The following is a 26,226-nucleotide window of genomic DNA, read 5'->3' as shown; positions in this document are numbered from 1 at the left end:
CCCTCTCCCAAATAAGTCATAAAAATCTCAGCTTATTGTAATAAGACCATTAGAGCTGATCAGGCATTTTGTAAGAGAGTTTTTGCCTGCCAGGAAATGCCAGCATGGTGAGAGAAGAAAAAGTGATGCAGAAATGGGCTTGTCTCAACAAATCCCTCTGAGAATCTGCATGTCTTCAACATGGCCAGGGGAACCCCAGGGACTCCCTGGGCTGTTTTGACTGAGGCACAGAAGAACAACTCATCACTGCCACAATCCCCACCACCTCCAGTCTCATTTGCCATCTCCAGTGACCAAATCCTCCAGGTCTGTGGATCACAAAGCAGCTGCACACACATAAGCTGCCCCACCTGTTTCTTCAGGCATCCAAGATCCCCACGGTTGGATGGACAGCTGGAAGTCCTGGAACAGGTCTCCAGTTCCAGGAAAGTCCACCATACCGTCTTTAAGGGTCAAGAGATTTTGCTCTTTACACTGACTGGGGCTAGAAATATTCCACCAAAGAACTGATAAATTATTGTGGGATAGAAACCAGTTTCCCAGGAAGCATTTAAAGAATATCTTCCTGTCTCTGAAGTGCTGCTGATGCTGGTGATTGACCTCAGCTGAGCATGAGGAGCTGCTGGAGGAATACTACAGAATAGTAGCAATCCTCCCTTGCCTTTGAGCCTTTAAACCCTGATGTGATGCAACGTGTCTTGAGTTGGGCTCAAACAGCTGCCATCAATTCAAGATTTACAGGGAGCCAAAGAAGGACAGGAAAAGAAAAAATCCAGTGACAATAGGGACATCACTGAACACACCAGTGTGAAAGCTGATGAACTAAAACACTCTACTATTCCAGTTCCTTGCATTTTCTAGTTTAGGGCAAAGGTCATTACTGAATCCTTATGCCACGTACAGTATTATTTTCTCAAACTTTTACTATTGCAGACATCCAACTCTTGATGAAAAAATGGATTGAGCACAAGCCTTTCAACCGCAAAAGTTTGTTTTATTCTTAAGAGAAAGGAAAAAAAAATTAAAAAGGGACAAGAAACTCACACTCCCTTGTGCTGGGATTAGAAACCCAACTCCCTTGCAAGTTGTACCCGTTCTTTATGACCCTCTTTTGCTTGAATGCTTCACCTATTTTCCCAATCCTTCACTTTACTTTTGGCTTTGGACTGAGGATCCTCCGGCTAAGGGAGTGTCACTTTTCCGTTTTGTCCCCAGCACAATGAAACTAATTTCAGCTGGGACACTGGATGTCATAATAAAAGAATTTATTACTTCTTCTATGACAACTAATAAGGGCAAAGTTATTAGAAGAGGGACATGTGAAATAACTGCCAGAACTTCTGAAAACTGAATAATTTGATGTTTTCACAATATATTTCAATTTAGTAAAAGGTTCCATAGCCGTGAGTTATTTCTCAGACATAATTAAGAACATTTTAAACAAGAAGAGGCCTCTTTTACCCCAAACAAGGCTGGTTTTGAGCAAAATCACCCCACATAATGGTCGACACTTCAAATTTCAAGTTAGCTGTGACCACAACCAACATTTACACGAAAAACATACAGAGTTTAAATTCTCATTTACACTGAAAATTCTTTACAATAATGCAGTAAAAGACATTTTTAGCTACTTAATATCTCTTTACCAACCAAAGAGGCCTCATGGTAAATGAGACACAGCCAATGACTGAAAAACCACAATTTGGCGAATGTGCCTGAAGTTTCTGAGCCAAGAAATGGTGTGAAATAAAACTGATGTTTGTTTTCCCCACAGAAATTAGATTAAAAAAATATGTAGAAGTTTCATACAGCAGCAAACAGTTTTCTTCACTTCTGCTTGCCCTGAGTTGCTAGAAAGGGATGGAGCTCCAGCTGAGGAGAACACTGACAGCCCTTCTTACTCTTTAGTCTGAATTATTTTTTCCTTCTAAAGCTCTTGTTCCTGAAGCCCAAGGGACTGAAATGGAATTTTGTATTTAATTAAAAAGAAAAAAAGAAAAAAAGAAGAGGTGCTAGTTCAGCTTTCCAGCAAGAGGCTCTGGAAGCCTCCCTTCCCCACAAAGGAGTGAGTCACTTCTTGGAGGACTTTGGAGAAGTGCACAAACAGAGGAAGATACCACATTCCTTTATACTTGGCCAGAGACAGACTTCAATGGCCCACAAGGCTTCTTCCAGTCCTATGATGTTTGTCCCTTATAGGAAAAGTAAATTCCTAGGCATCAAAAGAGTGAGGAAAGCTGGATAATTCAACTCCAGCAGCTCAAAGCCAAAAGCCAAACATGGAAAATGAGAAAGACAATCTCCCTCCTTCCTTTTACAAACAAAATCTCAGTTCTTCGGCTACTGACCCACAATAGCTCCACCATCACTGTCCATCTGACCTCTTCCAGGACCCCCTAACCAACACCAGCATTCATGACCCCCTTTGTTTTCCGGACTTTTCTGGGCATTTAAATAGAGCCACATCCTTACATGGGCTCTGTGCACTGGGCAGGGTTTGGCAGCATGAGCACAGCACGGAACATCATCTGCTGAACTTGTGGGAGACAGCCCTGGGTGAGGACAGGAGGCATTGCTGCAACTGGGATGAGAGCAGAGGAACAGGAACTCACAGCTGGTGGCTGCTGGAGCCAGAAGCAGCCCTCTGTGGGCAGAGTTTGACAGAAGAGAGGTTGGAGTAGCCCATACAAGCTGTTGTAACCCACTGTAATGCTATAAATAACATCCTCCAGGGCCTCCTTCTCTCACTTCAGTGCCATTTCATGTGTCTGGATAACAGCAATCTTTGCAGCAACCAACCCAGCCATAGAATGAACTAAGAATTTCATTCTTCACGCAGGAAAAGTTTCCTCTCTTTGCTGAGCAATGGGAAGTGGGGGGAGAAGGAGAGGAGGAAAGGCAAAAGTAAAACTAAAAAAACCCCTTGTTATGGTTTCATTTCCAGGAGGCAGAGGTGGGGGAAGGGGAAAAGGGAGCTCAGTATGACTTTGAACACATCAGGTGCTGCGGAGCCGTCAGAGCCACGCAAGGCAGAACAGAAAACAGTGCCCTGCACTTCTGAAAGTTGGCCGTGCCTGTTTTGCTGGGAGACTCCAACCAGAGGTGACAGGACTCAGTTATGAAAGGGGAATTTAGGTCAACAATCAAAGCTGCAGTCAGGGGGCCCAAGAACAGGGAGCTAAAGGTTGGGGCTGGTTTTTTTCTTTAGCATGCTTTAATCGTTCAGTATCAAAGCGCAGAAGAACGCTTGAAAGAGCAAATATTCTACAGGAACCTATAGAAAGCTTTTATCTGTCCAGAGGAAAATAATTAAAACCGACAGATTTGGGTTAAGTATCCCCATGTTCCATGCAATTGGATAAGTCAGTGAAGATCCACTGGAGCAGTTCTTGAGTTCTGCACTGGATATTTCATGGTGTGACGCTGAACCCAATATAGTTTTACAAAGGGGAGAAATAATCTCTCCTTTCCTTTGCTGTGTTTCCCCCAGCCCCGCTTCCTTCCACAACAGTTAAATAATTCAAAGTCCAGAGTACTTAAGGCAACATCTCTGTCTATACCATTTCGAACACAGCTAAGAGGCCTCCTGAGGTCACCCCCTGAGACAAGGAGTGGTTCAAGAAAACCACCTAAGGCTTGCTCAGGTGGCAACATACTACTTAAAGAGCAAAAAGGGGATGTTTGCTGCTGCTATCAATCTAGCTGAATTCACACCAGGCTTTGCAAGCTATGCCAGAGGATTCAGACCTGAGAGAAGGACGGAGTTCTTTTTGTTCTGATGTGAAAGACAAGAACTTCATCGTATAGAAATACAGAGTGTAATACAGCCATGCCTAATTAAGATTGAGAATTTAGCCCAAGGCTCTTTAAAATAAAAATCTTTATATCAGTGTAATTTAGCATCATATTAAGCATACATTGTGTACTGTTTCTCAAATTCCCAGTCACTCATTTGCTCAATGAGATACCTTGAAGTCTGAAAACAGGGAGGTGAGAACAACTACAGCAGCAAGACATGAATTTATAGTGGCTGGTTAGTTATGAACATTACATAAATCCTTCCCTGTTGATAACAAAATCATGTGGGCTGCAAGAGAGCAGCCACTGGCATGGACAATCATATTAGTGACACTCCAATGAGCCTATTGTGGGAATACACCACTAACAGTATAGAAGAGCTTACTGCAAATACATCTGGTAGGCTGAGCTTAGTGAGAAATTACAGATTGTGAGGGTTTTGAGGTGTAAGTGAACACACAGCACAGGGCAGAGAAGGAGCTGAGTCCTTGCAGTGTTACAACAGGGCCAGCTTAGGCCTGGGTATGGCTTTTCCAAGGGCTACTTCATCTACAGGCTCAACGTAAACAAGGGTTATTGGGAAGGTTTGCTCCTTATCTAGATCTCCTAAAGCATTTCACAATAAAGCTGCAGGACCAGTGGAGACTCATGCTTGGTGAATAAACTGTTTATGATCTAATAACCAGCTTTAGGCAGCATTTTAGATGGACAGAAAAATGCACATCCTTCACAAGGGTCAAACTTCAGTCCCCACTAGGAAGTCTGGGATCACAGGAACATTCCAGACAAGGGTAAGGATATTGTAATACCTGCAAAACTATTTATTTCTCCTGCCTTGTTCTGAGAAATAACTGAATATTTTTGGATGAAGCTTGGAAAAGTATATATGTCCATGTTATCAGAGATGATTTTAACACACACAGGCATAGGAGCAGTGAAAATAGTAGAGACAGGCTTCTCTTGGATCCTGCTTAAAGTCAGCTCTGATGTTCCATCAGGGAATCACTGCTGTATGTCACAAATATGGGAGACTTTGCATACAGCTTGATTCAGACAAGAATTCGGGATTTTGGCTATCAATTTAGACACTCTAGTGTTGCCTTATTAAAAAGCTGAGTTTAGTGTTTATGAAAACCCAGATAACCTTCAAATATCAGGAATGGAAAGCACTGAGTAAGTTTGTTGGTTTGGCTGAAAGGGATCATCACACACCTCTGAACTCCCAGGCTTATCTCTGCTCACTGCCCAGCAGAACCAGATTACAAATTAACCCTCCCATTGTACCTGAGGCAGCTGATTCACCTCCCTAGAGATCCAGCATTAGCACCATTCCCACTTGAAAAGCAGGTGTTGCAAAACACATGGACACACATCAGGAGGAACGCATGGAAACCATTCATCTTCCACAGACACATGCACAGCACACACAAACCTGAGAAAAAGGACATGAAGATAAAGGCACAGCAGCAGAAGAGTCACTGGACTCACACAGATGAAGGTACCCAGGAATGTTTGGTGGAACACGAGTCACCTCTGCTGCCACATCTCCTCTTCCTCCCTGTGCTGTTTGCCAAACAGTGATTAGCTATCAAAGCTCTACAGAGAAATTTACTCTTGCTCACACTGAGTGGCTTTCCTCCCCTTTGTAAGAGTTAATGCTTGAGAGCAACCACAAAGTATCTTCTGTGGAAAGAACAGACACGTAATACCATAACTTCCAAGAAATCTAAATGATAAAGAGATATTTCTGGGCTCCTTTTAGAAAACAGCAGAGAGAATTGATCATAAACTGGGTCAAGATAGGTCAGCATACCTCAGAGCAGATCAGATGGCCAGAGCATCCCAGGAGGAAATATCCTCCTGGAAGGATTATTAGGGGCACATCTGTGCCATCAGATGACCGTGCACAATACCCATCAGCTCACGGGGAGTTCAATATGGCATTTCCTTTCAAAATGTGCTTTGTGTCTGACAAGCAGTGCAAGTCAATCAGCTGTGGCAGCACCCGAGCCCGGAGCAGGGCTGGAAAAGCGCCCGACACGCTGCCCTGGACGGCCACAAACACAGGGCTGGGAGAAGCGGAGCCTTGCACACGAGGTGCCTTGTGGTGCTGATCAAAACACACAGCCAGGATTAAAGGGGGGACAACAACACAGCTTGTTTTGCCTTTTAGAATTCCCTTGTCTCTGACCTTTACAGCAGCTTTAGGGCAGTGCTGGAACCAGCTGAGCAGTTACTACTCCCAGCTGCAGCCAGGAGAGCTTTTACACCATTGCACAATGCATGTGTGTTTGCAGGGGGGAGGTTAGGGCTGGAGAACAAAGGAGGAAATCTAGTGGCACCTAAATCAAACATTATGATCAATGAGGGAGTGGGAAGAGAACCTGGGGAGCAGGAACAACCTTACAACCTTTCCAGGATCAGACAGATGGCCAACATCCACATTATTACAGAAACAAAACAAAAACAAAAAATTCCATGAATGCAAACTAGGGCACCCTGCGAGGAGACTGTAAAAATCACATCATGATAGCTTAGACTTGTCTTTGTAATTGAGGGGCATTTCCACATGAAACAGTTCTAGTTATTTAATTGGATTTTGAGAACATTCTTGGGCAGACACTTTGTGAGTGCAAAACTGAGTAGTTTCAGTGCATTTACGCTGATTTATACCCTGCAAGGACTTTGCCTTGTGAAAATTAAATATCTTATTGTAAAAATATCTTAGATCTTATCCAGACTTAAATATATTATTGCATCTGGCTTTCCCATATGACTGCATCTTGCCTGTACTAATAGAAACAACTGAGGCATTTATCAACCTTCAAAGAACTGACTCCAAAACAATCCACAGAGGAGGAGGCTGCAATAGCAGTGGGGAGAAGGGAGCTGATCCTGCCTGTTTTCTGCTGTCGCTTATGAAAGGGATCTGGGCCTTTGCTAATCCTGACTATTTCATGCCTCAAATTCCCTGCTCCATACTTGCTCACAAGTTCCAAACCCATACACAAACCACAGAGATATTTCTGCTTTCTAGGAAACATCCTACTGAAAAAAACCCTGCCTCTCTAACATGATATAACTATTATAGTATGCATTCCAGATAGGCTGGAGTCACCACATACTAACCTAAGTATAGAATTTTAGAGCTTTATTATTCCGCTCTGTTTGAATCCAATTTCATTTGTTTTGGTATGATTTTCCTCCTGGAAATACCTGAGCCTGTATTTCTGCTCTACAAATACCAGTGATCACTTGATCTGTGAGCACAAATAAATAGACATCTAAAAGCAAATTCTCACACAGATACTCATGATGTCTTAGAAGTGCACAGAAACAAATTCACACCTATTAAACCGAAGACTGTAGCTGTGAAAATTCAGCCTTTAGTTCTTAAAGGACAAGATGGGACAGCGATGGGCAAACCTCCAAAAGGTCACAATTCTGCTTCGCTTTCCATAAGTGTTGCCAAAGCTAAATCCTTCTCGAAAGTAATTGACCTTCTCAAGTCTGCAGAACTGGGAGAAAAATGTAAAAGAAACAAGCTACCTTGGAAGATTTTTGGCAATTCTTGTATTTAGCTGAGCAGCAGGAAATATTATATGTCCAACCTTTCTTATGTTATTTCAGCCCTTCTACTTCTGGTTAAATTTGGAAGCAGAGCAATGAAGACTAACAAAATACCATGAACAGGCACGATTTTCTCTGTGCAGGGGCCTATGTATACATGTGCACATGGCTTGGAGGGAGCAGACTGGGGCATTTGGAGTGCTTGGCTTAAATTTGAGTTTTGAGGAACAGTCTCCAGCTGGGGATGGACCAAACGAAATGAAATCCTGTCTCAGAACACTAATTATCCTCAATAGGGTTTTGGTCAAAGTTTGTAACTCAGTTAAAGTCACAGGAATAGGTCATTTCAGCATCCTGCATCCCCTGGACTGGTGTTCTGCCCTGAGACAGAGGCAGACCACCCAGCAAGGGGATGACAAGATAAAGTCACCCTCAACTTATTCTCTTCTTTCTCATCCACTTTGTTTTTAAGTGTCTGCTGTGTTGGCTTCACATTCCTGGCCTTGTCAATGATCCTGCTTTCAGAGGGTCCTGCTTAATTTTTGCTCCCCCAAATCTGTTCTGGAGGTAAACTCTTGGCATCATTGAAGTCAACAGTAAAGGTCTTACAACCTTCAAGGAGAAAAAATTCCAGTCTTGTTTTTCAGGTGGCTTTCAGACAGTGCACTGGACTGTTTCAAAGGGAAGAAGTCAAGTCATTGCTCAGTACATCATTCTAGAAAAAGGTAACAATATCTAAACAGGATTAAAAATACCATACGAAACAGAGCCTTACAATTCAACTGCAGTGATGGTGAGGAAACCCTACAATCAGCTGGAATTATTGTGGTGATCAGAAATATCCTACTGGTGTCAAGGAGACCCCATAGAAATTAAAAAGAGACAGATTAAAATATTTGAAATTAGTATCTTAGTGCTGCTTGGTTACTGTTGGCTTCAACCATTTTTCCAGTAATAGCAAAAAAAAAAAATCCTCAGAATAATCTGACATCAGAAGTTCTTAGACACAATATGGGTAATCACCGAATTAATTCCTCTTTAAAGACCTTGCAGTTTGGAAAAAACAATCAGTTCTTTATTGAAAGCTGTGGTGACAGATATTCCACCACTCTACTCAGAAAGGTTTTTCAATTACTGACTACTCTCAAGGCTAAAACACTGCTAAAATACTCTGTTCTAAAGTTGCTTAGTCTCCACTAAGCAACTTTAGATCCATTGGATTTACTCATATCCTCTGGTATTCATTTCCAACCCACAATTATCAGTTTGATATTCCCAAAACATTCATTTAAAGATCATGGTGATCAAGTCACCTCCTAATCTTCTTGAGACCAACACTTCAAGACTTGTTACAAATAATATAATTATTGTCACTGCTACTTGTTTTCTAAGTCCTCTTCCATACAACATCCTTCTTAAACTGTAGACACCAGAATGGGACAAAGTGCTTTGGCAACAACCACTCCAGAGTCATCACAGGGGTAACACAACCTCCCCAGTCCTGTTCAATATCTCCTTGTTTACCCAGCCAACAATGACTCTAAACCTTTGGCTACAGCCCCACATTGGCAGCTCACATTTACATGCTTTATCTATTCCAAGAGGCAGTTGCTGCTCCACATTCAGTTTCCAGGTGAAAGATCCTTTCCTCCCATCCATCCTTTGTGTGTGACCTGCTGCCCCTCTCTCTATATGAATGACTTCACATTTGGCTTTACTCTAATGCATAGTTTTCATGTTCTCAGCTTTTGAAAACACCCAACTGAGAGTCCTGTTTTGGTCATTGTTTACCACTCCCTGCACTCTGCAACATCTGCAAATTTTATCAGCACTGATTTTGTTTCCTTGCAGGTTGTTGACAGAAAATATTAACTAGTAAAGAGCCAAGATTGCATTGTGCTGAATAGGAGGGAATGTGGCCAGAGTCACACTGTTCAGGCAATGGCTCTGTTTTTCAGTGGGGGAAAATAAATACCTGTGATACTCATGAATACGAGCTTACACAAGTCAAGAGAAAAAAGATGGGACAAACAGATAAGTAGGAGATTGGCAAGATGTGCCCCCTGTCTTTCTGTCTCTTTGGCATTCCACAACCTCAGTCCTCCCTTTACAGCAGCACAGGAACCTAGCATGACCCTGGCCAGCAGGGCTTCTTGGCTGAGCATTCCAACCTGCCGGTGCAAAGGAGTGACATTTGTCATTCACTGCTTCAATCATGAAGCAGTAATGACATTTCCTCTTCCTTACAAACAGCATCTCTCTGCAGGCTGCTGAGAGCCATTATCCTCCCTTTGGAGATGGAAAGGACAGAGCTCAAGGCACCTCTCAGCAATTGCAGAACAGCAACTAAAACCCCAAAGCAATTCCTGTGCACTTCCACTCTGATACAGAACCAGCAGCTGGAATTAGCAGGAGAAGGAATCTGCTTCTCTCACACAGGAGTTGCATCATTGCTGAAACAAACACCCTTTCTTTCTCCCCAAGCATCTAATTTATCACTGAAGGAAATCTCTGTTCTCTTTCCGAAAGCACCAGCCAAGAAGGAACCTCTACCCTTTGCAACAGCCTCTGTTTTCTCCTCTGCCAACTGGTCTCTGTCCCTCCTTCCTTCATAGAACATCTTGTTGTAATGCCCTGCTGGAATAATGTTCACATAAACCCGTGTGCCTATTCCAGCTTGTCCTGTCACCAGTATGTGACAAGTGTCAGAGAAACCCATAAAAGCCAGGCTGCTGGCTCAACAGGGCAAAGGACACCATGTGTTGAACACATTGACAGCTCTCAATAAATAACACCCCTGCTGAACAGCTGGTTGGGTTGCTGGGGTTTGGAAGAATGTTGGCCACGTTGCCTACTTGCGTGCGTCCTCCTCGGTGAGGCACAGAGAATCCTGCGTGTGGGGAGCGGAAATACATCACTTCCAGAATGTACCAAAGAGAAATGAAAAAAGAAAGTATCTGAACACAAGCTAAAATGTCAACTCAAGTTTTATGGCAAATTTTGGACACACAGAAGTGCAATAGGTTGTTGGTTTATTGATATTGGTGCAAAAGATGTTTCTCCTGAGGGAGTGGAGAGTTGGGAGGTGGTAGGAAGAACTGTCCTAATCTCATTTCCTTCTTCCCTCTCTCATGGAATACATAACTCCCATTTTATACAGTCTGAGGCCTCTTAAGTCTGAAAGCACAGAAACTGTTCACAGAACAGTTTGGCCTTCACAGTGTGAGGCAAAACATAAGGTTTTGGCAAAAATAATTTTGCTTCTCTGCCTCTACCATCAGTGTTTGAGGCTCAGAGAAGAGTTTGGATCAACATTCAGCCTCCTCCTGCTGCAAGGTCTCTTCCTCCAGGAGTGCAAGTGCTCCCAACCCACCTTTGCTGCCAAATCCCAGCCCTGCAGAAACCTCTGGAGAAGAAACACGGCCTCCTTGCTGTCTCATTTTGCCTCTGTGAGACGCAGCTGCTGTTGCTTCCCTCTCTGGCCTGTTCCATGGAGCCTGCAGGTGTTTGCAGATGGCCATTTCCCAGTAAAACTGGTGGTATGCTGATGTTTAAAACAAAATAAAATAAACCCCCCATGCCACAGTGTCCAGTTGAAGACCACTGCTGTTTGAGCATTGCCTCTGCTGAGACACAGAATGTAAACAATCTGTTTGATTAAACCACCCCTAGCAAGAGGACTGTGGGGAATTCCAGCCTTTCCCAGCAGAAGATCCTCTGCTCTTCAATAATTCAGAACTGCTCAAAGGGTAAGAATGAATTGCTCAGCTTTCCTGCGAGGAGAAACTGTTGATAGTTACTCTGGAATGCTTGGAGGAAGCTCACCAGTATAAACCAGGTCCATTTCTACCACTGCTCCACCCTGCTCCTTTATTTAACCTGCTCACAGGCAAAGGGATTGTGCAACAATTGATAAACTCTGTCCATGCTGCAATGCAAAATGCTCACTTCTGATTATCTTCCCCCATTGGATGGGAGGTGGAGAGACCACACTGGGGTAGCCTTACAGATAAGACTTGACAGAAAATATTTGTTCTCTTACTAGTTTCTCTTGCTAATTAAAAAAAAATATAAATAAAATCAATAGATAAGGCTATTTTAAACCATCTCATTGTAAGGTTTGGAGATTCTGCCAGCACTGGCAGAATCTACCTTTTGTATTACACTTCTAAAACTTTGAGGCTCTTAGAACTAAAAGTGGGACCACAACTTCCACATTGATTATATCTGTAAAAGCTCCCTTAGCCCAAAATTCCAGACATATTCCTTATGGAAGAGAGGGAGCAGGAACAGTGACACGAGCCCTGCATTGACACACCACCTCTGCCCAAGTAAAGAACCATACCCCTGACCAGGCTGCTTCCCTTACTGCCAGAGTTTTTTTGTATCTGATAATCTTCCTGTGCATTTTGAGTGGCCAGAAAGATTTATTAGAGGATCCAATTATCTCCTGGAAGGAAACAAACACCTAATCCACTCACCTTGTACCTGAGACCAAGGTGCAGTGCTAAAGACACAAACCAGGAGAAGCCACAAGAAAATGGACTATTTATACAGCTGCCCCTGTGCTGTCAGAGATTTGTAGAACCTCTGGAACAAGTCAAAAAACATTCTGTGTTTTCCAGCTGCTGGCACCATTACCGTGCTTTGCTCATGCCCAGGATGACCACAGTCCCGTGTTACCCACTCCCCTGGGTCCTGCTCACTCCTGCCTCCTGAAGGGGTGGTTCTGTGAGAATGGTGTGCAACACCAGATGTACCATCAGCCCTGTGCTCAGACTATAGTGGACAATTATCCTTTGGGCTATTTTAGTCCTTTTACAGCCTTTGCGCAACTCAAGAGCAACAGTTTTGCCAGGAGCCAGAATCTAGATTTTGATGTTAAAACAACAACAACAAAACAGACAGAATCAGTGGGTTTACCAAGAAGAAAATCTACAGGGTTACTGAAATCAACCTTCCTGCTTGGGGTTCCCAAATGCTGTCCGTGCTGATTTCAAAGCAAATTTAGACCACAATTTTTCCCCACTTCTTTATATTTTCCACAATGATGGGAAAAGATGAGGAAGACACAGAATTAGACAGGCAAACATCTCATCAAAGAAACTCCTACAAGCAGATGCAGGGTAGGAAACATCCAGCAACCCTGCTGGCTCCAACCCACAGCCGGGCCTGGGTGCATGGCTGATTTTCACTAACTAACTTTTCTTCCCGTGAACTTCCTCTGAGGGTGTTTGTTTATAAACAGAGGAGGGAATATTATTGCTGGAGATGGGACAGTACGGGCGGGGGTGAAGGAGTTTAGGCCACAAGCCTGGAGAGCAGAGTTCAGGAGTGTTTGTTGCCGGAAACACAAAGGGCTCACTGTAACACTGGTACATGGCCCAGTTCCACAGCCTGGAGGGATTACAATATAGGTATATGCAGAAAATACTTCAAAAAGCAAAAAACAACCCCACATTGTACAAATGTTTCCCACTGCATCACCATAACCATTACACACCCAAATAAAACCACTGACAGCGGTGACGGTGGTTGGAGGTTGTTCTCCACAACACTCACCTCTCAGCTTGGTCAGTTTCCCCATTGCATGCCCTCTGTCTCTGCCCCAAACTCTACACTTTCACAGGTCTGCAGCAGCCCCCCTCCCTGATTTCCTCTCCAAAGGAGTTACTCTAGGTTTACATTGGTGTGTTCAACAGCAGAATCTGGCTTATATTGCTCACCCTTCTCTCTGCCAAGTATGTTTCAAAACTCTGTGTGTAATCCATTTAGTTAACATTTGCTTTTTCTCCCAGTACTCCTTTTCTCCCTGAACATCTCCATTCACGAGCTACAGGACAGGAGGCTTCCAATTCTTGTCTAGTTTACGCTGAAAATAATTCTCATTAAATTATCACTGGTGAAAGGTGCTGCTTTGACCTCCGAGAGGCTGCTCTGTTTATCCACAAGACAGATGACATGTAAGACAGTAGTAATGCAAGCTCCAGATTTCAACTTTAGCACCTCAGACTTTACAAGCACAGATGTTGCTGCATTCAGAACAAACTCCTGTGGATTGGATGTGCAGCCTCCCTGGTGATGCTCCTGACAGAAACACCAGTTGTTCAGCCACGAGGGTGTGCACTGGGTGGGGATCCCTCCCCAGAAATCCCCTGGGGCCCCTTCTGCAGCCTCTCACCTGGTCTGCATTTAACTATAGGATAAGCTTTATGGAGTTGTTTTTGTCCTTAATTTAATAACCTGAGATGTACAGAGGCAGATTTTCAGCATTTCCTAAGAAGATAAGCAGTTACAACTTCAATGTTTTACAAGCCATTTCAGCAAGTCAATACAGTAATCAATGTGCAGACGGATAAAAAATATCAAAGTATTCCAATTTAAATTGGAGTACTCTGAACTAAGGGGCTTTGCTGATATTTGTTTTTCTCTCCCATTGGGGGCTGCACACACTGTTCCATCTGAGAAATACAATAATTTGTGTGGATTCAACCACCACCAGTGTGTCTGGCTCAGAGATATGAATTCCAGAACATCTGATTTTCTGCCATTCCAAAGAGCTCATGTGACAAATTCCAAGTGCCTTCTTCCCCCAGCCCCTGTGTTGTCACCAGCAGGATGTCACTTGGCAGGTGACAGAGTCCATCACCACCACTCTGTACTGCCATCACCCACTGAAGAACCATCAACAGCTACAAGGAAATATCCTACAGGAGTTAGGGCATGTAACTTCACATGGGGAACAATCTCAGCTGAGGAATAACCATCATCATCCCTAAAAAACAATAATAAAAAGTAACAAAAGGGCTGCTGGTGGGTTTGATTCCTGACTTTGTCACCAGCACACTACCACATCCAGGACAAATCAAAGCATCCCTCCATTCCTCAATTTCTCTGATTTTAAGGGATGTGTTCTCTCACACCTGAAATTTATCACCAACAGCAGCAGGAAGTTTTGTAGCAAGTTCAAGACTATAAACCCATCTTGCTGCAAAGATAAAGAAAAATAACAGCACTAGGACACATTAGTACAGGAGAAAAACATGACATTCAAAACTAAGTAACACTGGTAACAGCAAAGGCCTTTCCTCTCCATTTCATTCCCTGACTTAAATAAAACAAACAAAATAATGGTGATAAAATCTGTTTCCTCAATCCAGTGGATGATCTTTGTGAATATGTTTCCAACACTAACAGCAGAGAACAGACAAGGAAGAAACCGAAGGAGGAAAGGAGCCTGCAGCTGATGCTCAGTGTCAGGAACAGGGCTGCTCTTCTCCCAATTCCATGACGACAGAAGACTCCTGGGAATCAGTTGAGGGAGGGGAAGATGGGTCAGAAGAGAGAAATCCATATGGGAAAGTGATTTAAAGCAAACAGAGAGACAATAAATTAGATAAGGAAAAGGAGGAAAAACATGGCAGAGGGGAGGAAGGAGAAGAGATAAAAAACCTCAAATATCACCCAAAAGGAAGACTCAAGAGCCCACCAGGCCCCAGGAGGTGCCCACCACAGAACAGAGTGGTTTGTTTCTCTAACACAGCAATTCTTGTGCTTTCATGAGCTGGTATCATATCTCTCAGCTGCTGCTTCACCAGGCCAACTCCAGATGCTTCTCAGTTTCACTTCCCCCTCGTTCCCTCTCTGTGAGAGCGAGCGCTCGCTCCTTGTTTGTGCACGGCGAGGATGGATATTAAACAGAACAATATCAATAATTCCCAGAAAATAGGCGAGCCCATGAGCCTGGCTGAGCACACAAGCACACTGCCTGCTTACCCTGTGTTCCCACAGCGCTTCCAACAGCAGCTGGCCAAAGCCACCAACCTGTGGCCACCCTGAGAGGGGACACCACCCTCCCGCGGCACAGACGACAGGAGAGGAGCAGGAAAGCAGCAACAGTGCAGAGAGGGAAGGAGAGAAAGCAGGGGAATCAAGGACACCAGATAGCAGGGGAAAAACTGAGGCTAGGATGGTGATAAGAGAGGGTGGAGGGATTGGATGGGGAAGTCACACCATTACATCACCCTGCAGAACAGAAAATGGGAGAGTGGGTTTGGAATAGGGGAGATTTTAACGTTGAAAAAATGAAAAGGAAAAAAGAGAGGGGAAGGAAAAGAAGAAAGGTTGAAAGAGACAGAGGCCAATTTGGGATTTGGAGTATAGCAAAACCAAATAAACATGTCTCCTTCCTCTGATGTTAGGGCTTCACAGTTTTTCTTCTCTCACATCTAAAGCAAAAAGGTCTGCAAAATAAAGGATACTGAAGCAAGGACCACAGACAGGTCAGGCTGTAGAGAAGTGGTGTGGAAAACGCTCTGAAATCACAGCCTTTGCCAGATTCAGCCAAGCTCAATGGTATTTTTCATGATCTTGACCAGGTTTAGGATCAAGTCCATGCTTCCTGTGTAACCACGAGTCCAACCCCATTCTGCCAAGGGGTAATTGATCTGTATTCATGTTCGTCCACTTTTAACTGAGATACACAATGTACCCTCACTTGGTGCTGCCAAACTCAACAGTCCTCAAATTGTTCTGATCACTGTCAACAAGGATAACAGACAGCAAATTTCTGTGGTAAGATATTTCACTCCTGTTCTCTTTTTACCTTGCCTTTTTGAGTTCTGCTCTGCTCCTGCTCAGAGTAAGAGTACTTTAACTTCATGGATGGCTTTGGGGAGAGTAAACTTTATAATAGGCACTAACATCAAATCAAAGCAGTTTACAAGATGTGCCACTTGTGTCAGGATATGTGGGGAAATAAACAAGCTGCTCCTCCTTGATCATTGGAGTTTAAATGCTCTATTGATCTGGGAAGAAAATCAAAGAGGCTTTGGAAATGGTGTGTGTATGTGCATGCATGCTCACAGCAGAGAAAATGAAGAGAAATGGGGAGAGACAGAGAAAATAGCACAACAATCAAGTATTCCTTCTCCAAGGAAAGGTGAAATAAAATCAAGAATCATATCCAGATGTCAACAACCCCCAGGTGGGGAAATGGGCACAGAGCAATTGAAGGGTGAGGTCAGGGAAAAGGTACATCTTCATCTTCAGAAACCTCTTTTTTGGGAAAACAAAGAACCAAAATGCACAGCACAGCAACTGTGCCCAGAACAATGCATGAAGCAAATTCCCAGAACCCATGCAATAGAAGAGTCCCATATATTTCACATTTATGAAATGGGAAGATTAATCTATACTGCCCATGTGAACAGTACTAGATGGAAAAATTGGTACCATTGAGAGAGGAGGGTAAATGAAGAAAAAGATTATATTAGACTTGCTGATGCACTTGAGAGGAAAAAAAAACAAAAAACATAGAGGATTTTGATCAAACAAGTATTTTCTGATGCATTTTCTCAATCATCTGGAATATAAGATGCAAAGAAGTAAAAACACAATCAAGCATTGATTCCTACTACAACTGTAGGGATGTAGGAACTGCCACACAGGCTAAGACCAGAGAAGGGTGGGAAATGTTTGATAAAATATTTTTCTCAGGAAAAGGAGAAATTAATCAAAACAGACTATCTGTGGGAAAGGATCAGTTTTGGCAAATATTCCAACTTAAAATTTCAATAGAAGTTTCATAACTGTCAAAACACCTGATTCATTTTAACTCTCTGAAAATAACAAAGCTGATACCTTTTATAGCCAATGTTTTTCTTTCTCATACTTAACAGTTTTCTAAAACAATGTTTTGGATTTTAGGTACTTAAGATGTTGTCGATCTGTCCTTCTCTTTTCCTGTCTTACATTAAAATGGTGACTCCCAGTCTTAGCTAAAGAGCTTTGGTTTATAGTAGAGCACTGGGAAATCTTCTGTGGCCTGTGCTATATCAGAACCCACAAAGTGGATTTTCTGCGAATGTTTGGACTAATTATCTGCTGTTATATCCCTGACACTGCAGGGGACTGAATTTGGCAACCCAGGTGGTCCCTCCTCTGCTTCTGCTCCTGTAATTTCTATTGGGGAAAAGAGGAGTGGAAAAAGCAACAGATAAAATTAGAAGCAAAACTATTATATGGGAGCATTTCAGTTGACCCCAGTCATGGAAGGGTTTATTTTTGTTTTTTCAATATGTCTTTTTGAAAAAAAGACACTATTTTTGGTTTTTTTTTTTGTTTTTTTCCTGGCTCAGACCATTATGAAAACCCAATGTGAAAGCACTTGGTTAATCCTGTAGCCTTGAGAGCACCTAAACTCTGTTGGTCCTGGAATATTTTTCATAAAATGTTTTGGGTTGGAAAGGACCTTTAAAAGTCATCCCATCCCACCCCAGTGCCATGGCAGGGACACCTTCCACTGTCCCAGGCTGCTCCAAGCCCTGTCCAACATGTCATGGGACACTTCCAGGGATCCAGGGGCAGCCACAGCTGCTCTGGGCACCCTGTGCTGGGGCCTTCCCACCCTCACAGAGGACAACTTCTTCCTAAGATCTGATCCAAACCTATTCTCTTTCAGTGTGAAACCATTCCCCCTTGTCCTGGCACCCCAGGCTTTTGTCAGAAGTCCCTGTCCAGCTCCCTTATGCCTCTTCAGGCCCTGCAAGGCCACACTGAGCTCACCCCAAAGCTTCTCCTCTCCAGGTGAACAATCCCAGCTGTGCCAGCCTTCCCTCCCAGCAGAGCTGCTCCATCCCTCTGATCCCCTGGTGCCTCCTCTGGATCTCTCCAGCAGCTCCAGCTCCTCCCTGTGCTGGGCCAGGGCTGGGGCAGCTCTGCAGGTGGGGTCTCACCTGAGCTCAGGGCACAGGGGCACAATCCCCCCTGCCCTGCTGCCCAGACTCCTCCTGACACACCCCAGAACAAAACTGGCTTTCTGGGCTGCCAGGGCACGAAACACTTTTGAGTTAAAGGTGCTCCTGGATGCATTGTAGCTTCACCTCTCTCGTGACAGACCCATGTCCTGGCAGAGCCAGACCCAGGCACCAAGGAATACATTTCTGCACCAAAACTCCCTGCTCCCCTCAGCTGGCTGCCTGTAAGCTGAGTCAGGCCCCAGCGACCAGCGAGGTGTCCACTGGCACTTGGATCCTTCCCGGTCAATGTGCTCAGCCAAGGGTCTCTCCCACCCTTGGCAAAGGTGAGTGGACTCAAGGACCATGGAGCTGCCTCAGCAAATACCTGGGTCAGCTGTGCAAGCAGAGACCTGTCCTGTTTGGCACTGGAAAGTGGCCCCTACCTGTGTGGAGCGTCTGGGTTAGGGCTCCCAGGGAGCAAACATCAGTGAGCCCCTCTGGGATTTGGGATTTAAGCTCATCCCTCCCTATGCCACGTGTGGCTGGGGCTGACAGGGGACACCTGTGCTCAGTGCAGCCACAGCCTCAGCACCCCTTGGCCACCCACAACCCCCCCTGGCACCACTGGGGTGGGAGTGGGGGCCTGGAGAGCAGCTCCAGCCTGATTCCCAGGGTGCTCCAACCCCGCCCAGCGCTGGCTTTGGCCATGGCTTCGCGTGCGAAGGCTCTCCAAGGGCTTCCCCTCGCCCTCAGCAGCGAGCCCGCCCTGCACAGCCCTGCTCTGCGCTCCTCCAGACATCCCCAGCAGTCCCTGAGGACAGCCCTGCTGTGCTCTCTCTCCAAACACCATCCTCACCGCTTGCTTTCTGCCTCACGCGAGTTGTTCGTACTGAAACAGGCTGGCTTGAAATAAATCAGGCTGAAGCTTGGAGAGGAAAACTCAGCTTGGGACACAACCCTGTGCCTACAGGAGACAGCCATACATCATTTAGGAATCTAAATTTGCTACCCTCCACACACAGAGTCAAATTGACCTCTGTTTTATTACCATTTAATTAATTAGAGCAGCCTATGTGTAAGGGCTTAAAGGAAAAAAAAAACCAAAAAACAAACAGCTTTCTTCTAATTGTGCTGTTCTGACTCTAGAGTGTAGCTGGTCAGATTAAATTGGAAATGTTATAGAAAGAAAAAACAGTTTCTGATTTTTGTCCCAGCTTCCACAGGCTGAAGGAAATATGCTGTTCAAATGCAAATATTTAGTAAATGACAAGCTGTGAGGGTATTTTGTTCAGTGACCTATGAGTCAAGCCATGTCCAGATCCATAGTCATGAAGTGGATAATCATTTGAACCCATCCACAGGGAAGCCGAACCCACACAGCTTCCCCCACCCCTGAGCAATGGTGTTTCAGAGATTTGTCACCTTGCAGGAACATCTGTGTAGGTGTTCCAGCTCCTGTCACTCCACTCTGCCCACCATGGCCAGCGCCCTGGGACCTTGCACATGCCAGCACGAATTAAACAACAGAACTACATTACAGAACACAACTAGAAAGTTAATACAATTGAAAGACAACAGGCTGTTGAAAATACCATGTTATCTACCTGCCTATTGCTTTAACTCCAATGAAACTCTGAGTAAACTCTCTATTGAAAACATCCTCAAGTTCGCAGCACACCCAGCATGAGGATCAGCTCTGGAGATAGGACTCAGCTCACCAATTCTACTTGAAGTGTATTAAACCAATGTCAGAGTCCAAAACTTCAGAAGGAAACAACTCCCCAAAGCAAACATGTATTCTCTAACTCTGCAAGGGACTAGACCTATGCAGTGTCAATCACATACCTTTATAATTGCCTAATTATTGGACCCTGACACAGATGTTTCTCAGTCCCTAACATGCAAAAGCTGTGGCTTTAAGTGAGCTCCACCATGCTGATTTTGGCTTTTCTTTCCCTTTGGATTCTGCTGCAGTTTTATGTTCATCAAGGACTGAAGTTGGGAAAACATAGGCACTCCCTTACATATGAAGCTTTATTAAGTTGGCATCATGCTCCCTGTTGGCAGGCTGAGGAATAGAGAGATGGAGGGGAATGAAACCAAGAAGTGGGGGGAGAAAAACAACACAACAAAAACAAAACAAAACGAAAAAAAAAAACTTTCACTCTTCAGAGCAGGCACGCCTTCTTACTCCGGCTCCCGCTGCCGATCATTCATCCCGCTGCTCTCAGCTCCCAGCCAGTAAAGAGTCAACATCTCGCTCGTGTGAAAACATGAGCCACCCCACACCCCAGAAAACAGCCTGACAGGGACTCGGGAGGATCCCGTTTCTTAGGATGGGCTTGAGTTTTCACAGTGGAACTGAAGCATCTTTGATTACAACAGCAGCAAGGTCAGCAGCGCTTTGAAGCCCCTCATTTCGCACGGTGTGTGTGCATTACCTAACCCAGCACAGCCCCACCTTAACCCTTTCCTGCCCCAGCATCCACAGGCTGCGCGGGGAAGGTGCCCGAAGGCGCGGAGTGACTCCATGTGCACATGTGCGTGTTTACAAGAGGGATGTGCTGAGCTGCGGGCTAGGTGCGCACATCCCAGCAGGGACTGTCCGAGAACTCTGCGGCCCGGGAGGGAGGGATGGAGGGAGGGAGGGGGAGTGCGCAGGAGCCGGGAGCTGCTCCGGGAGCCGCACCGCGGGAGCCGCTCCGAGGAGCGCAGCCCAGCCCCGACAGGGCTCCTGAGCTTTTGCGTAACGCAGATCAATGGGTCAGACTTCCACTTTCCCAACAGCTTTCCCTCTGACAAATGCCAGAGCAGATATCAGTGGAGTCAAACAGGGCGGCAATAACATCGCTGCCAAGCAGCGTGAAAATTGGCAGAGCCTGGCACCAGGACTGCCTCTCATCAGACACAGGGCATGGCCCGGCACAATGACGAACCCACTTAACAGCGCTGTAAAATTAGCCATTTATGAAAACAAATTGAATACTGCAGCAGAGGGTGACGTAAGGAGAGTTGGCTCCAGACAGAAACTCCTGTAGCCTGGATTAGCAGAAGAACTCCGTTATGTCAGGGCTCAAGCGCAGGAGCTGATAACAACTTGGGTCCTACATGAGATTTTTAACAGACACAACAGGTTTCCCCTATAGGCGCACAGGGGACTGCTCCTCAACCGCTTGCAGTAATTTCTTACATGCCAGCAGAGAGTGGTGCAAGGGGAGCAGTCGTCACGGGCAGAAAGTGGGGGGCAGAAAATAGGGGAAGACACAAGAGCAGCTCTGAAAAAGAGGTGCATTCCAGTCAATCCAAGCCCTTCCCTCAGATCTGTACAGCCACACAGATTCCCACTTTGCAACTGGGACGAAAGTTGGGGAGAAATTCACTTCTGGCACTGCCAGCAAATGTGCCCCAGTCCCTTCCTCTCCAAACACCCATATGGGCTCTTGATTTCAGTGGGGTCCTACAGATGCAAATGGAACAGCAGAACTGATCTCCTCAGTCTGTCACATCCCAAAACAGTGAGAATGTGAAAGCCAAGAGTTTTGGCAGCCAGAACCCTTGATTTCCTCATTGAGGGAAGCGTAATCTCTCCCTAAGCTTGCTGCAGGTCTGGGAGGCTGTGGTGTGCAGAGGATACTCCAAGTGAGTTCCTCTTGGACCTCTTCCAGGTGTTTACATACAGAGCCAAACCTGGCTCCTCTTCAAGAGTGCGTGCGAAGGGGGCAGGGGGAGCTTAAAAATAAAATAAAAATCACAAAGTCCTCCTGAGCTGAGCTGAAGCTCTACGGTGCAAAACTGGGGCATTTCTCTTCATTTTTTCACAGTGGAATGTTATTTCCATGCATAAAATGGGTCAAGTGTTTTATACAGGCAACAACCTAACCTCCCCCATCCAATTAAAGTATTTTACTACAAATGATCTTTGTGTGTGTTTGTCTAGGTCCCCTGTCGTGAGAATTAGAGATACTTGCACCAAAGACAGACGTGGGGTCCTAGGTGTTGGATTAAACACATTAAAAAATACCCTGATCCTGTTTTGGTACCGATGAGATCTGTGTAAACCCCAATTCTGCCTTTCCCGACTTGAAAGGGAAGCACTTTGAGCCCTGGGGTTTAAGTTAGGGTTGGGAACCAGAAGAGCAGAGTGTGAGAAAGCCAGGGGGAATAAATCAAGGAATAATGTGGTTCACCTATGAAATCACTGCTCTGAAGGCACACGGGACCAGCCCATGCTCGGCACTCCTGCCCACCCCGGCACCCCCGCACGAACGGCGTCTCCCTCCTCACAAGCGAGCGGAGCAGCTGCGAATGGGGAAAGTTAAGGAAAAGCACGGCTGAGTTCATCTCAGTTGGTTTTTTGTTTGTTTGTTTGTTTGTTTGTTTTCTTTAGGACAAAGCAACTTTCTTGCGAGCCAGCAGCCGCGCCGGTCAGGGCTGGGGCAGCGGAGCCGGGGATGTGGCAGCAGGGAGGGTGGCAGGGACAGCGAGCGGGGCTGGCGGGGCAGCGGCGCCGCCGGCACAGGCAGCGCTGCCTCCTGCGAGGAAGTGACTCCACTTAAAGGGAAAGGGGAAATCCTCCCTGTCTCTTTAAGGCATCCTAGGACATGGAAACCTTGTACTTTCAGGGAATCTCCTCGCCAGAAGAACTGTAAAACATGTCTTCCCCCCGCCCCCCAATACCCGTTTCTCTTTCTGACTTGTTTCCTTTTTTTTTTTTTTTTTTTTTTTTTTTAAGGGCATTTCCATTTTCTATTACTTCCTTCAGAGCAAAGATGGATGTGGCGACATTTATAAGGGTTTGTAACCCTCCGAAAAGTATCCGATTTCACGACAACTTCGCTGCAGTTTATCACTAAAGCGAGGAAAGGGCGGGAGGTAGAGGGAGGGAGGGGGAGAGGGAGCGAACACGGGGAGAGGGACCCAAATTCAGAACGGGCTCATAAAATTTAAATAAGAAAAGTGCAGTGCTCCTTGTTATTGTCCAGCTCAGACAGCTTAGACTGGTAGCTGCTTTGAGTACTAAATGATTTTATAGGGCTGTTTGACCTTAGAATCATTGATGTTACACTTGCCATTTCTAAGGGGAGACAAAAATACTCCACACATCCTCTAGCTGCAGTGCGAGTCCCAGCCGTAGCTGAGTGTCGAGGGGTTGGGAACTTTATAAACTCATTTGATTCATTTGAGGTTTCACAATAGCCAAAAAGTTCCTTTATAGCTTTTTGGAAACCACATGCTAACACTGCATCTAAAGAGTGAACAGTGGAGTACACTAAAAAGCCAATAAAACCAAGGAAATCGTAGGGGGACCTTAGATACACGTTTCTTTGCAGCCACACACCAGTCACATACATTGCTTTCCATACATACAAACAAACCACTTTCAAATCCTCTACTTACAGTTTTCCAACCTGAAAATTAGACAAAACCCCACGGTAAGAGCTGCCTCTTCTACCTGCACCTCAATCCGCGCACCCAGCAAAACAGCAACCACCCCAGGGCACTGCCATTTCCCCTATGCAAAAGTTTACATAACTTTTCCTGCGAGCCTATACTTCCAGCCGGTCCGCAGAGCTCCGGGATCTCCCGGAATATCTGGCGGGGCGAAGGCGAGCCCGGCGTGCTGGCAGAGGCGCTGCCATCCATCCATCCATCCATCCATGCACGCATCCATCCCCCGTGTGCCGCGGGGCACTCCCGCGGGGCTGGGTGTGCTCAGCCCGCTCCCGGACACACGCACGCCTCCAGCCGGCTCCCGGCACGGAGCGGGGATGCTGCAGCCACAGGCACGGCCAGACCTACCTGCAATGACAGCCGGAGATCTCTGTCCGCCTTCGGCTTTCAGCCACACTTGCAAAGTGAAGGCATCTCGGGGCAGCTCAACGTCTGCCTTCAGCCGCAGCTGATCACCTTGGCCACTGAAATAGAGCGCCCTGCTCGGGGTAAGGGACTCCTCTTCGTCCTTTACCTCCCGCTGTTGCCTCCTGCGGGGGACATGCCCGGGCTCCAGCCCAGCAGTGGAGCGCCTTCCTCGGGCTAACCTGGTGGCACAGGTGCCCGGGGCAGTGTGGAGGAGCTGGCGGCTGTGCCTGGTGTCCCTTCGTGCCCTGCGGGAGCGCTCGTCCATCCCACATTCGGGTCCACTGGCTAGGGCTGTACAGAGAAGCGCAAGAGGCAGCAGCAAACTCCAGAGCTGCATTTCCAATCTTCCCCCCCCTTCTCCCCTGCAAATCCTCCCGATCTGCCAGCTTTGGGCTCCTCCTTGCCTTGACTTTCTTCTCTTGTTCACCCTTCTTGGTATTTGCTCTTTTTATAACCCTTCTCAGTTGCTTTTTCTTTTCTTTTTTTCTTTTTCTTTCTTTCTTTTTCCTGCTTATAGATTTTTTTTCTCCTTAAAACAAATAAAAATCAAATAAATCAAAACTCCTTCTTGGTTGAAATGTATTTCTCTGTTCTTCCTTCTCTATCTGTCTTCTTCTCCTCTATTCCTCCACAGCTGGAACTCCTCTCTCTCTTCTTTTCTCTGCTGAATTTTCTTCCCTTTATTTTTTTTTCTTCTTAAAAAAAACACACACACACTCTCACACACACTCAAAACAAAACAAAAAACCAAAACAACCCCCCAGCTTTCTCCAAGACTCAGACCCACTGATTTCCCTCCCCCCAAAAGATGCTCTAATCTATTTATTTTTTTGGCCTCCTTTATAACATAAGCCACAACCCCCTCCTTTCCCCCAACCTCCCCCCCTCCCTTCTTCTCCACAAAATGAAAGAAAAGAGAAAAAGCCCCTCAGAAGATGAGTAAACAAGAATATGCTAATCTACTCTAGGGTGCTCCACCTTCCCAATTGAATGATTCCCATTAAAACTGCAGGGATCATGACTAATCAATCAGCTTGAAGGAGCAGATAGCTCCAGAGGTTCAAACACTTTTGCTGTTTTCCTTTTCCTCCCTTCTTTTCCTCTCTTCCTCTCTATCCCCCTATCACTTCCCCCCCACCCCCTTATTTATTTTTTAAAGAAGACAATCAAGATGAATGGATCAATGTGACAAAAATCCTGCACCCCCCTTTTTGCAATCTCCCCAGCTTTCTTTCTCAGTCCAGTCCAAAACACACATTCCTATTTTTTTTTTTTTCTTGGCAAAAGAGAAAGCTATTTCTCCTCTCAGACTCCCCGTTGCACTTTGCTGGTAAACCTTATGCTCCTCTGCAGCACATAAAGAGTCTTGAAACTTGAGTCTCAGATATTTTTTTTAATTTCTTTCTTTCTTTCTTTCTTTCTTTCTTTCTTTCTTTCTTTCTTTCTTTCTTTCTTTCTTTCTTTCTTTCTTTCTTTCCTTTTCTCCACTCTCTCTGTCTCTTTTTCTAATTCTTTCTTTTCCTCTTATTATTCTCTCAAAGTTATGCAATCAGCCAGGCTCCCCCTTTTGTGGTCCCCCTCAGTGCAGTTGTGTGCAGCTAATCCAAATGTTGCATCAAAGGTCCCCATCGAATCATCAGGAGCTAAAAGGAGAGAAGCTTTTTGAAGAGTATTTGCCTTCCAGAAGCTGTAGCAACAGAGTAGGATTTGGCTTTTGAGTGCTCCAAAGACTCCAAATATTATTTTTTGGAAATAATAATTTAAAAAAAAAATCAATTATTAATTTTATTTGTGGATTGAATCAAAAAAATCTTCTCTCGATATTGCTAATTTTCAGCCTAATGAATTCAGCTCCCTGGTTTCCTTGGCTTGGTTGTAGCCACAGGTAAGCTCCTGGCTGCTTGCTGGTTTGTATATCTCTGTTTCTGAGCTGGGACGTTTCTTTTTTTTTTTTTCCTCTTTTCTTTTTTTTTTTTTTTTTTTTTTTTTTTAAATTTTTTTTTTCACTCTTGAAGGATCTCAAAAGCTCCCCCTGATGGCAACAAAAAGGATTTTTCTAAGTCCTTAATCAGTGGAAATGACTTGGCAGTGGCGCTCACAGAGTGTCTGGGCCACTGCTCTCCTCTGAAGAAATCCAGTAAAAACAAGTTAAATCACACCAACCGCGGCCACAAACCACTCCCATCATCCTCTTCTTCCATCTCTAAACTGAATGTCACATCTTACTTTCCTATATATTTTTCAACAGGAATCATGTACC

At 45.1% G+C, this 26,226-nt stretch overlaps 1 protein-coding gene across 1 annotated transcript in view; it reads right to left on the bottom strand.

Annotated features, from left to right (window-relative positions):
* Window positions 1–24,315, bottom strand: part of PAPPA (pappalysin 1) — a 177,508-nt gene extending 153,193 nt beyond the window's left edge. Inside the window, exon 1 of the mRNA XM_041406962.1 lies at window positions 23,907–24,315. Coding sequence (XP_041262896.1) covers window positions 23,907–24,303 — 397 coding nt within the window. The 5' untranslated portion in view covers window positions 24,304–24,315. The remainder of the gene's footprint in view (window positions 1–23,906) is intronic.
* Between the last annotated feature and the right edge of the window lie 1,911 nt (window positions 24,316–26,226).

Source organism: Onychostruthus taczanowskii, unplaced genomic scaffold (assembly GCF_017590055.1).
Source record: "Onychostruthus taczanowskii isolate IOZ18803 unplaced genomic scaffold, ASM1759005v1 scaffold25, whole genome shotgun sequence".
NCBI lineage: Eukaryota > Metazoa > Chordata > Aves > Passeriformes > Passeridae > Onychostruthus > Onychostruthus taczanowskii.
The sequence above is the reverse complement of the archived record's forward strand: the minus strand, read 5'-3'. Positions and strand labels throughout refer to the sequence as shown.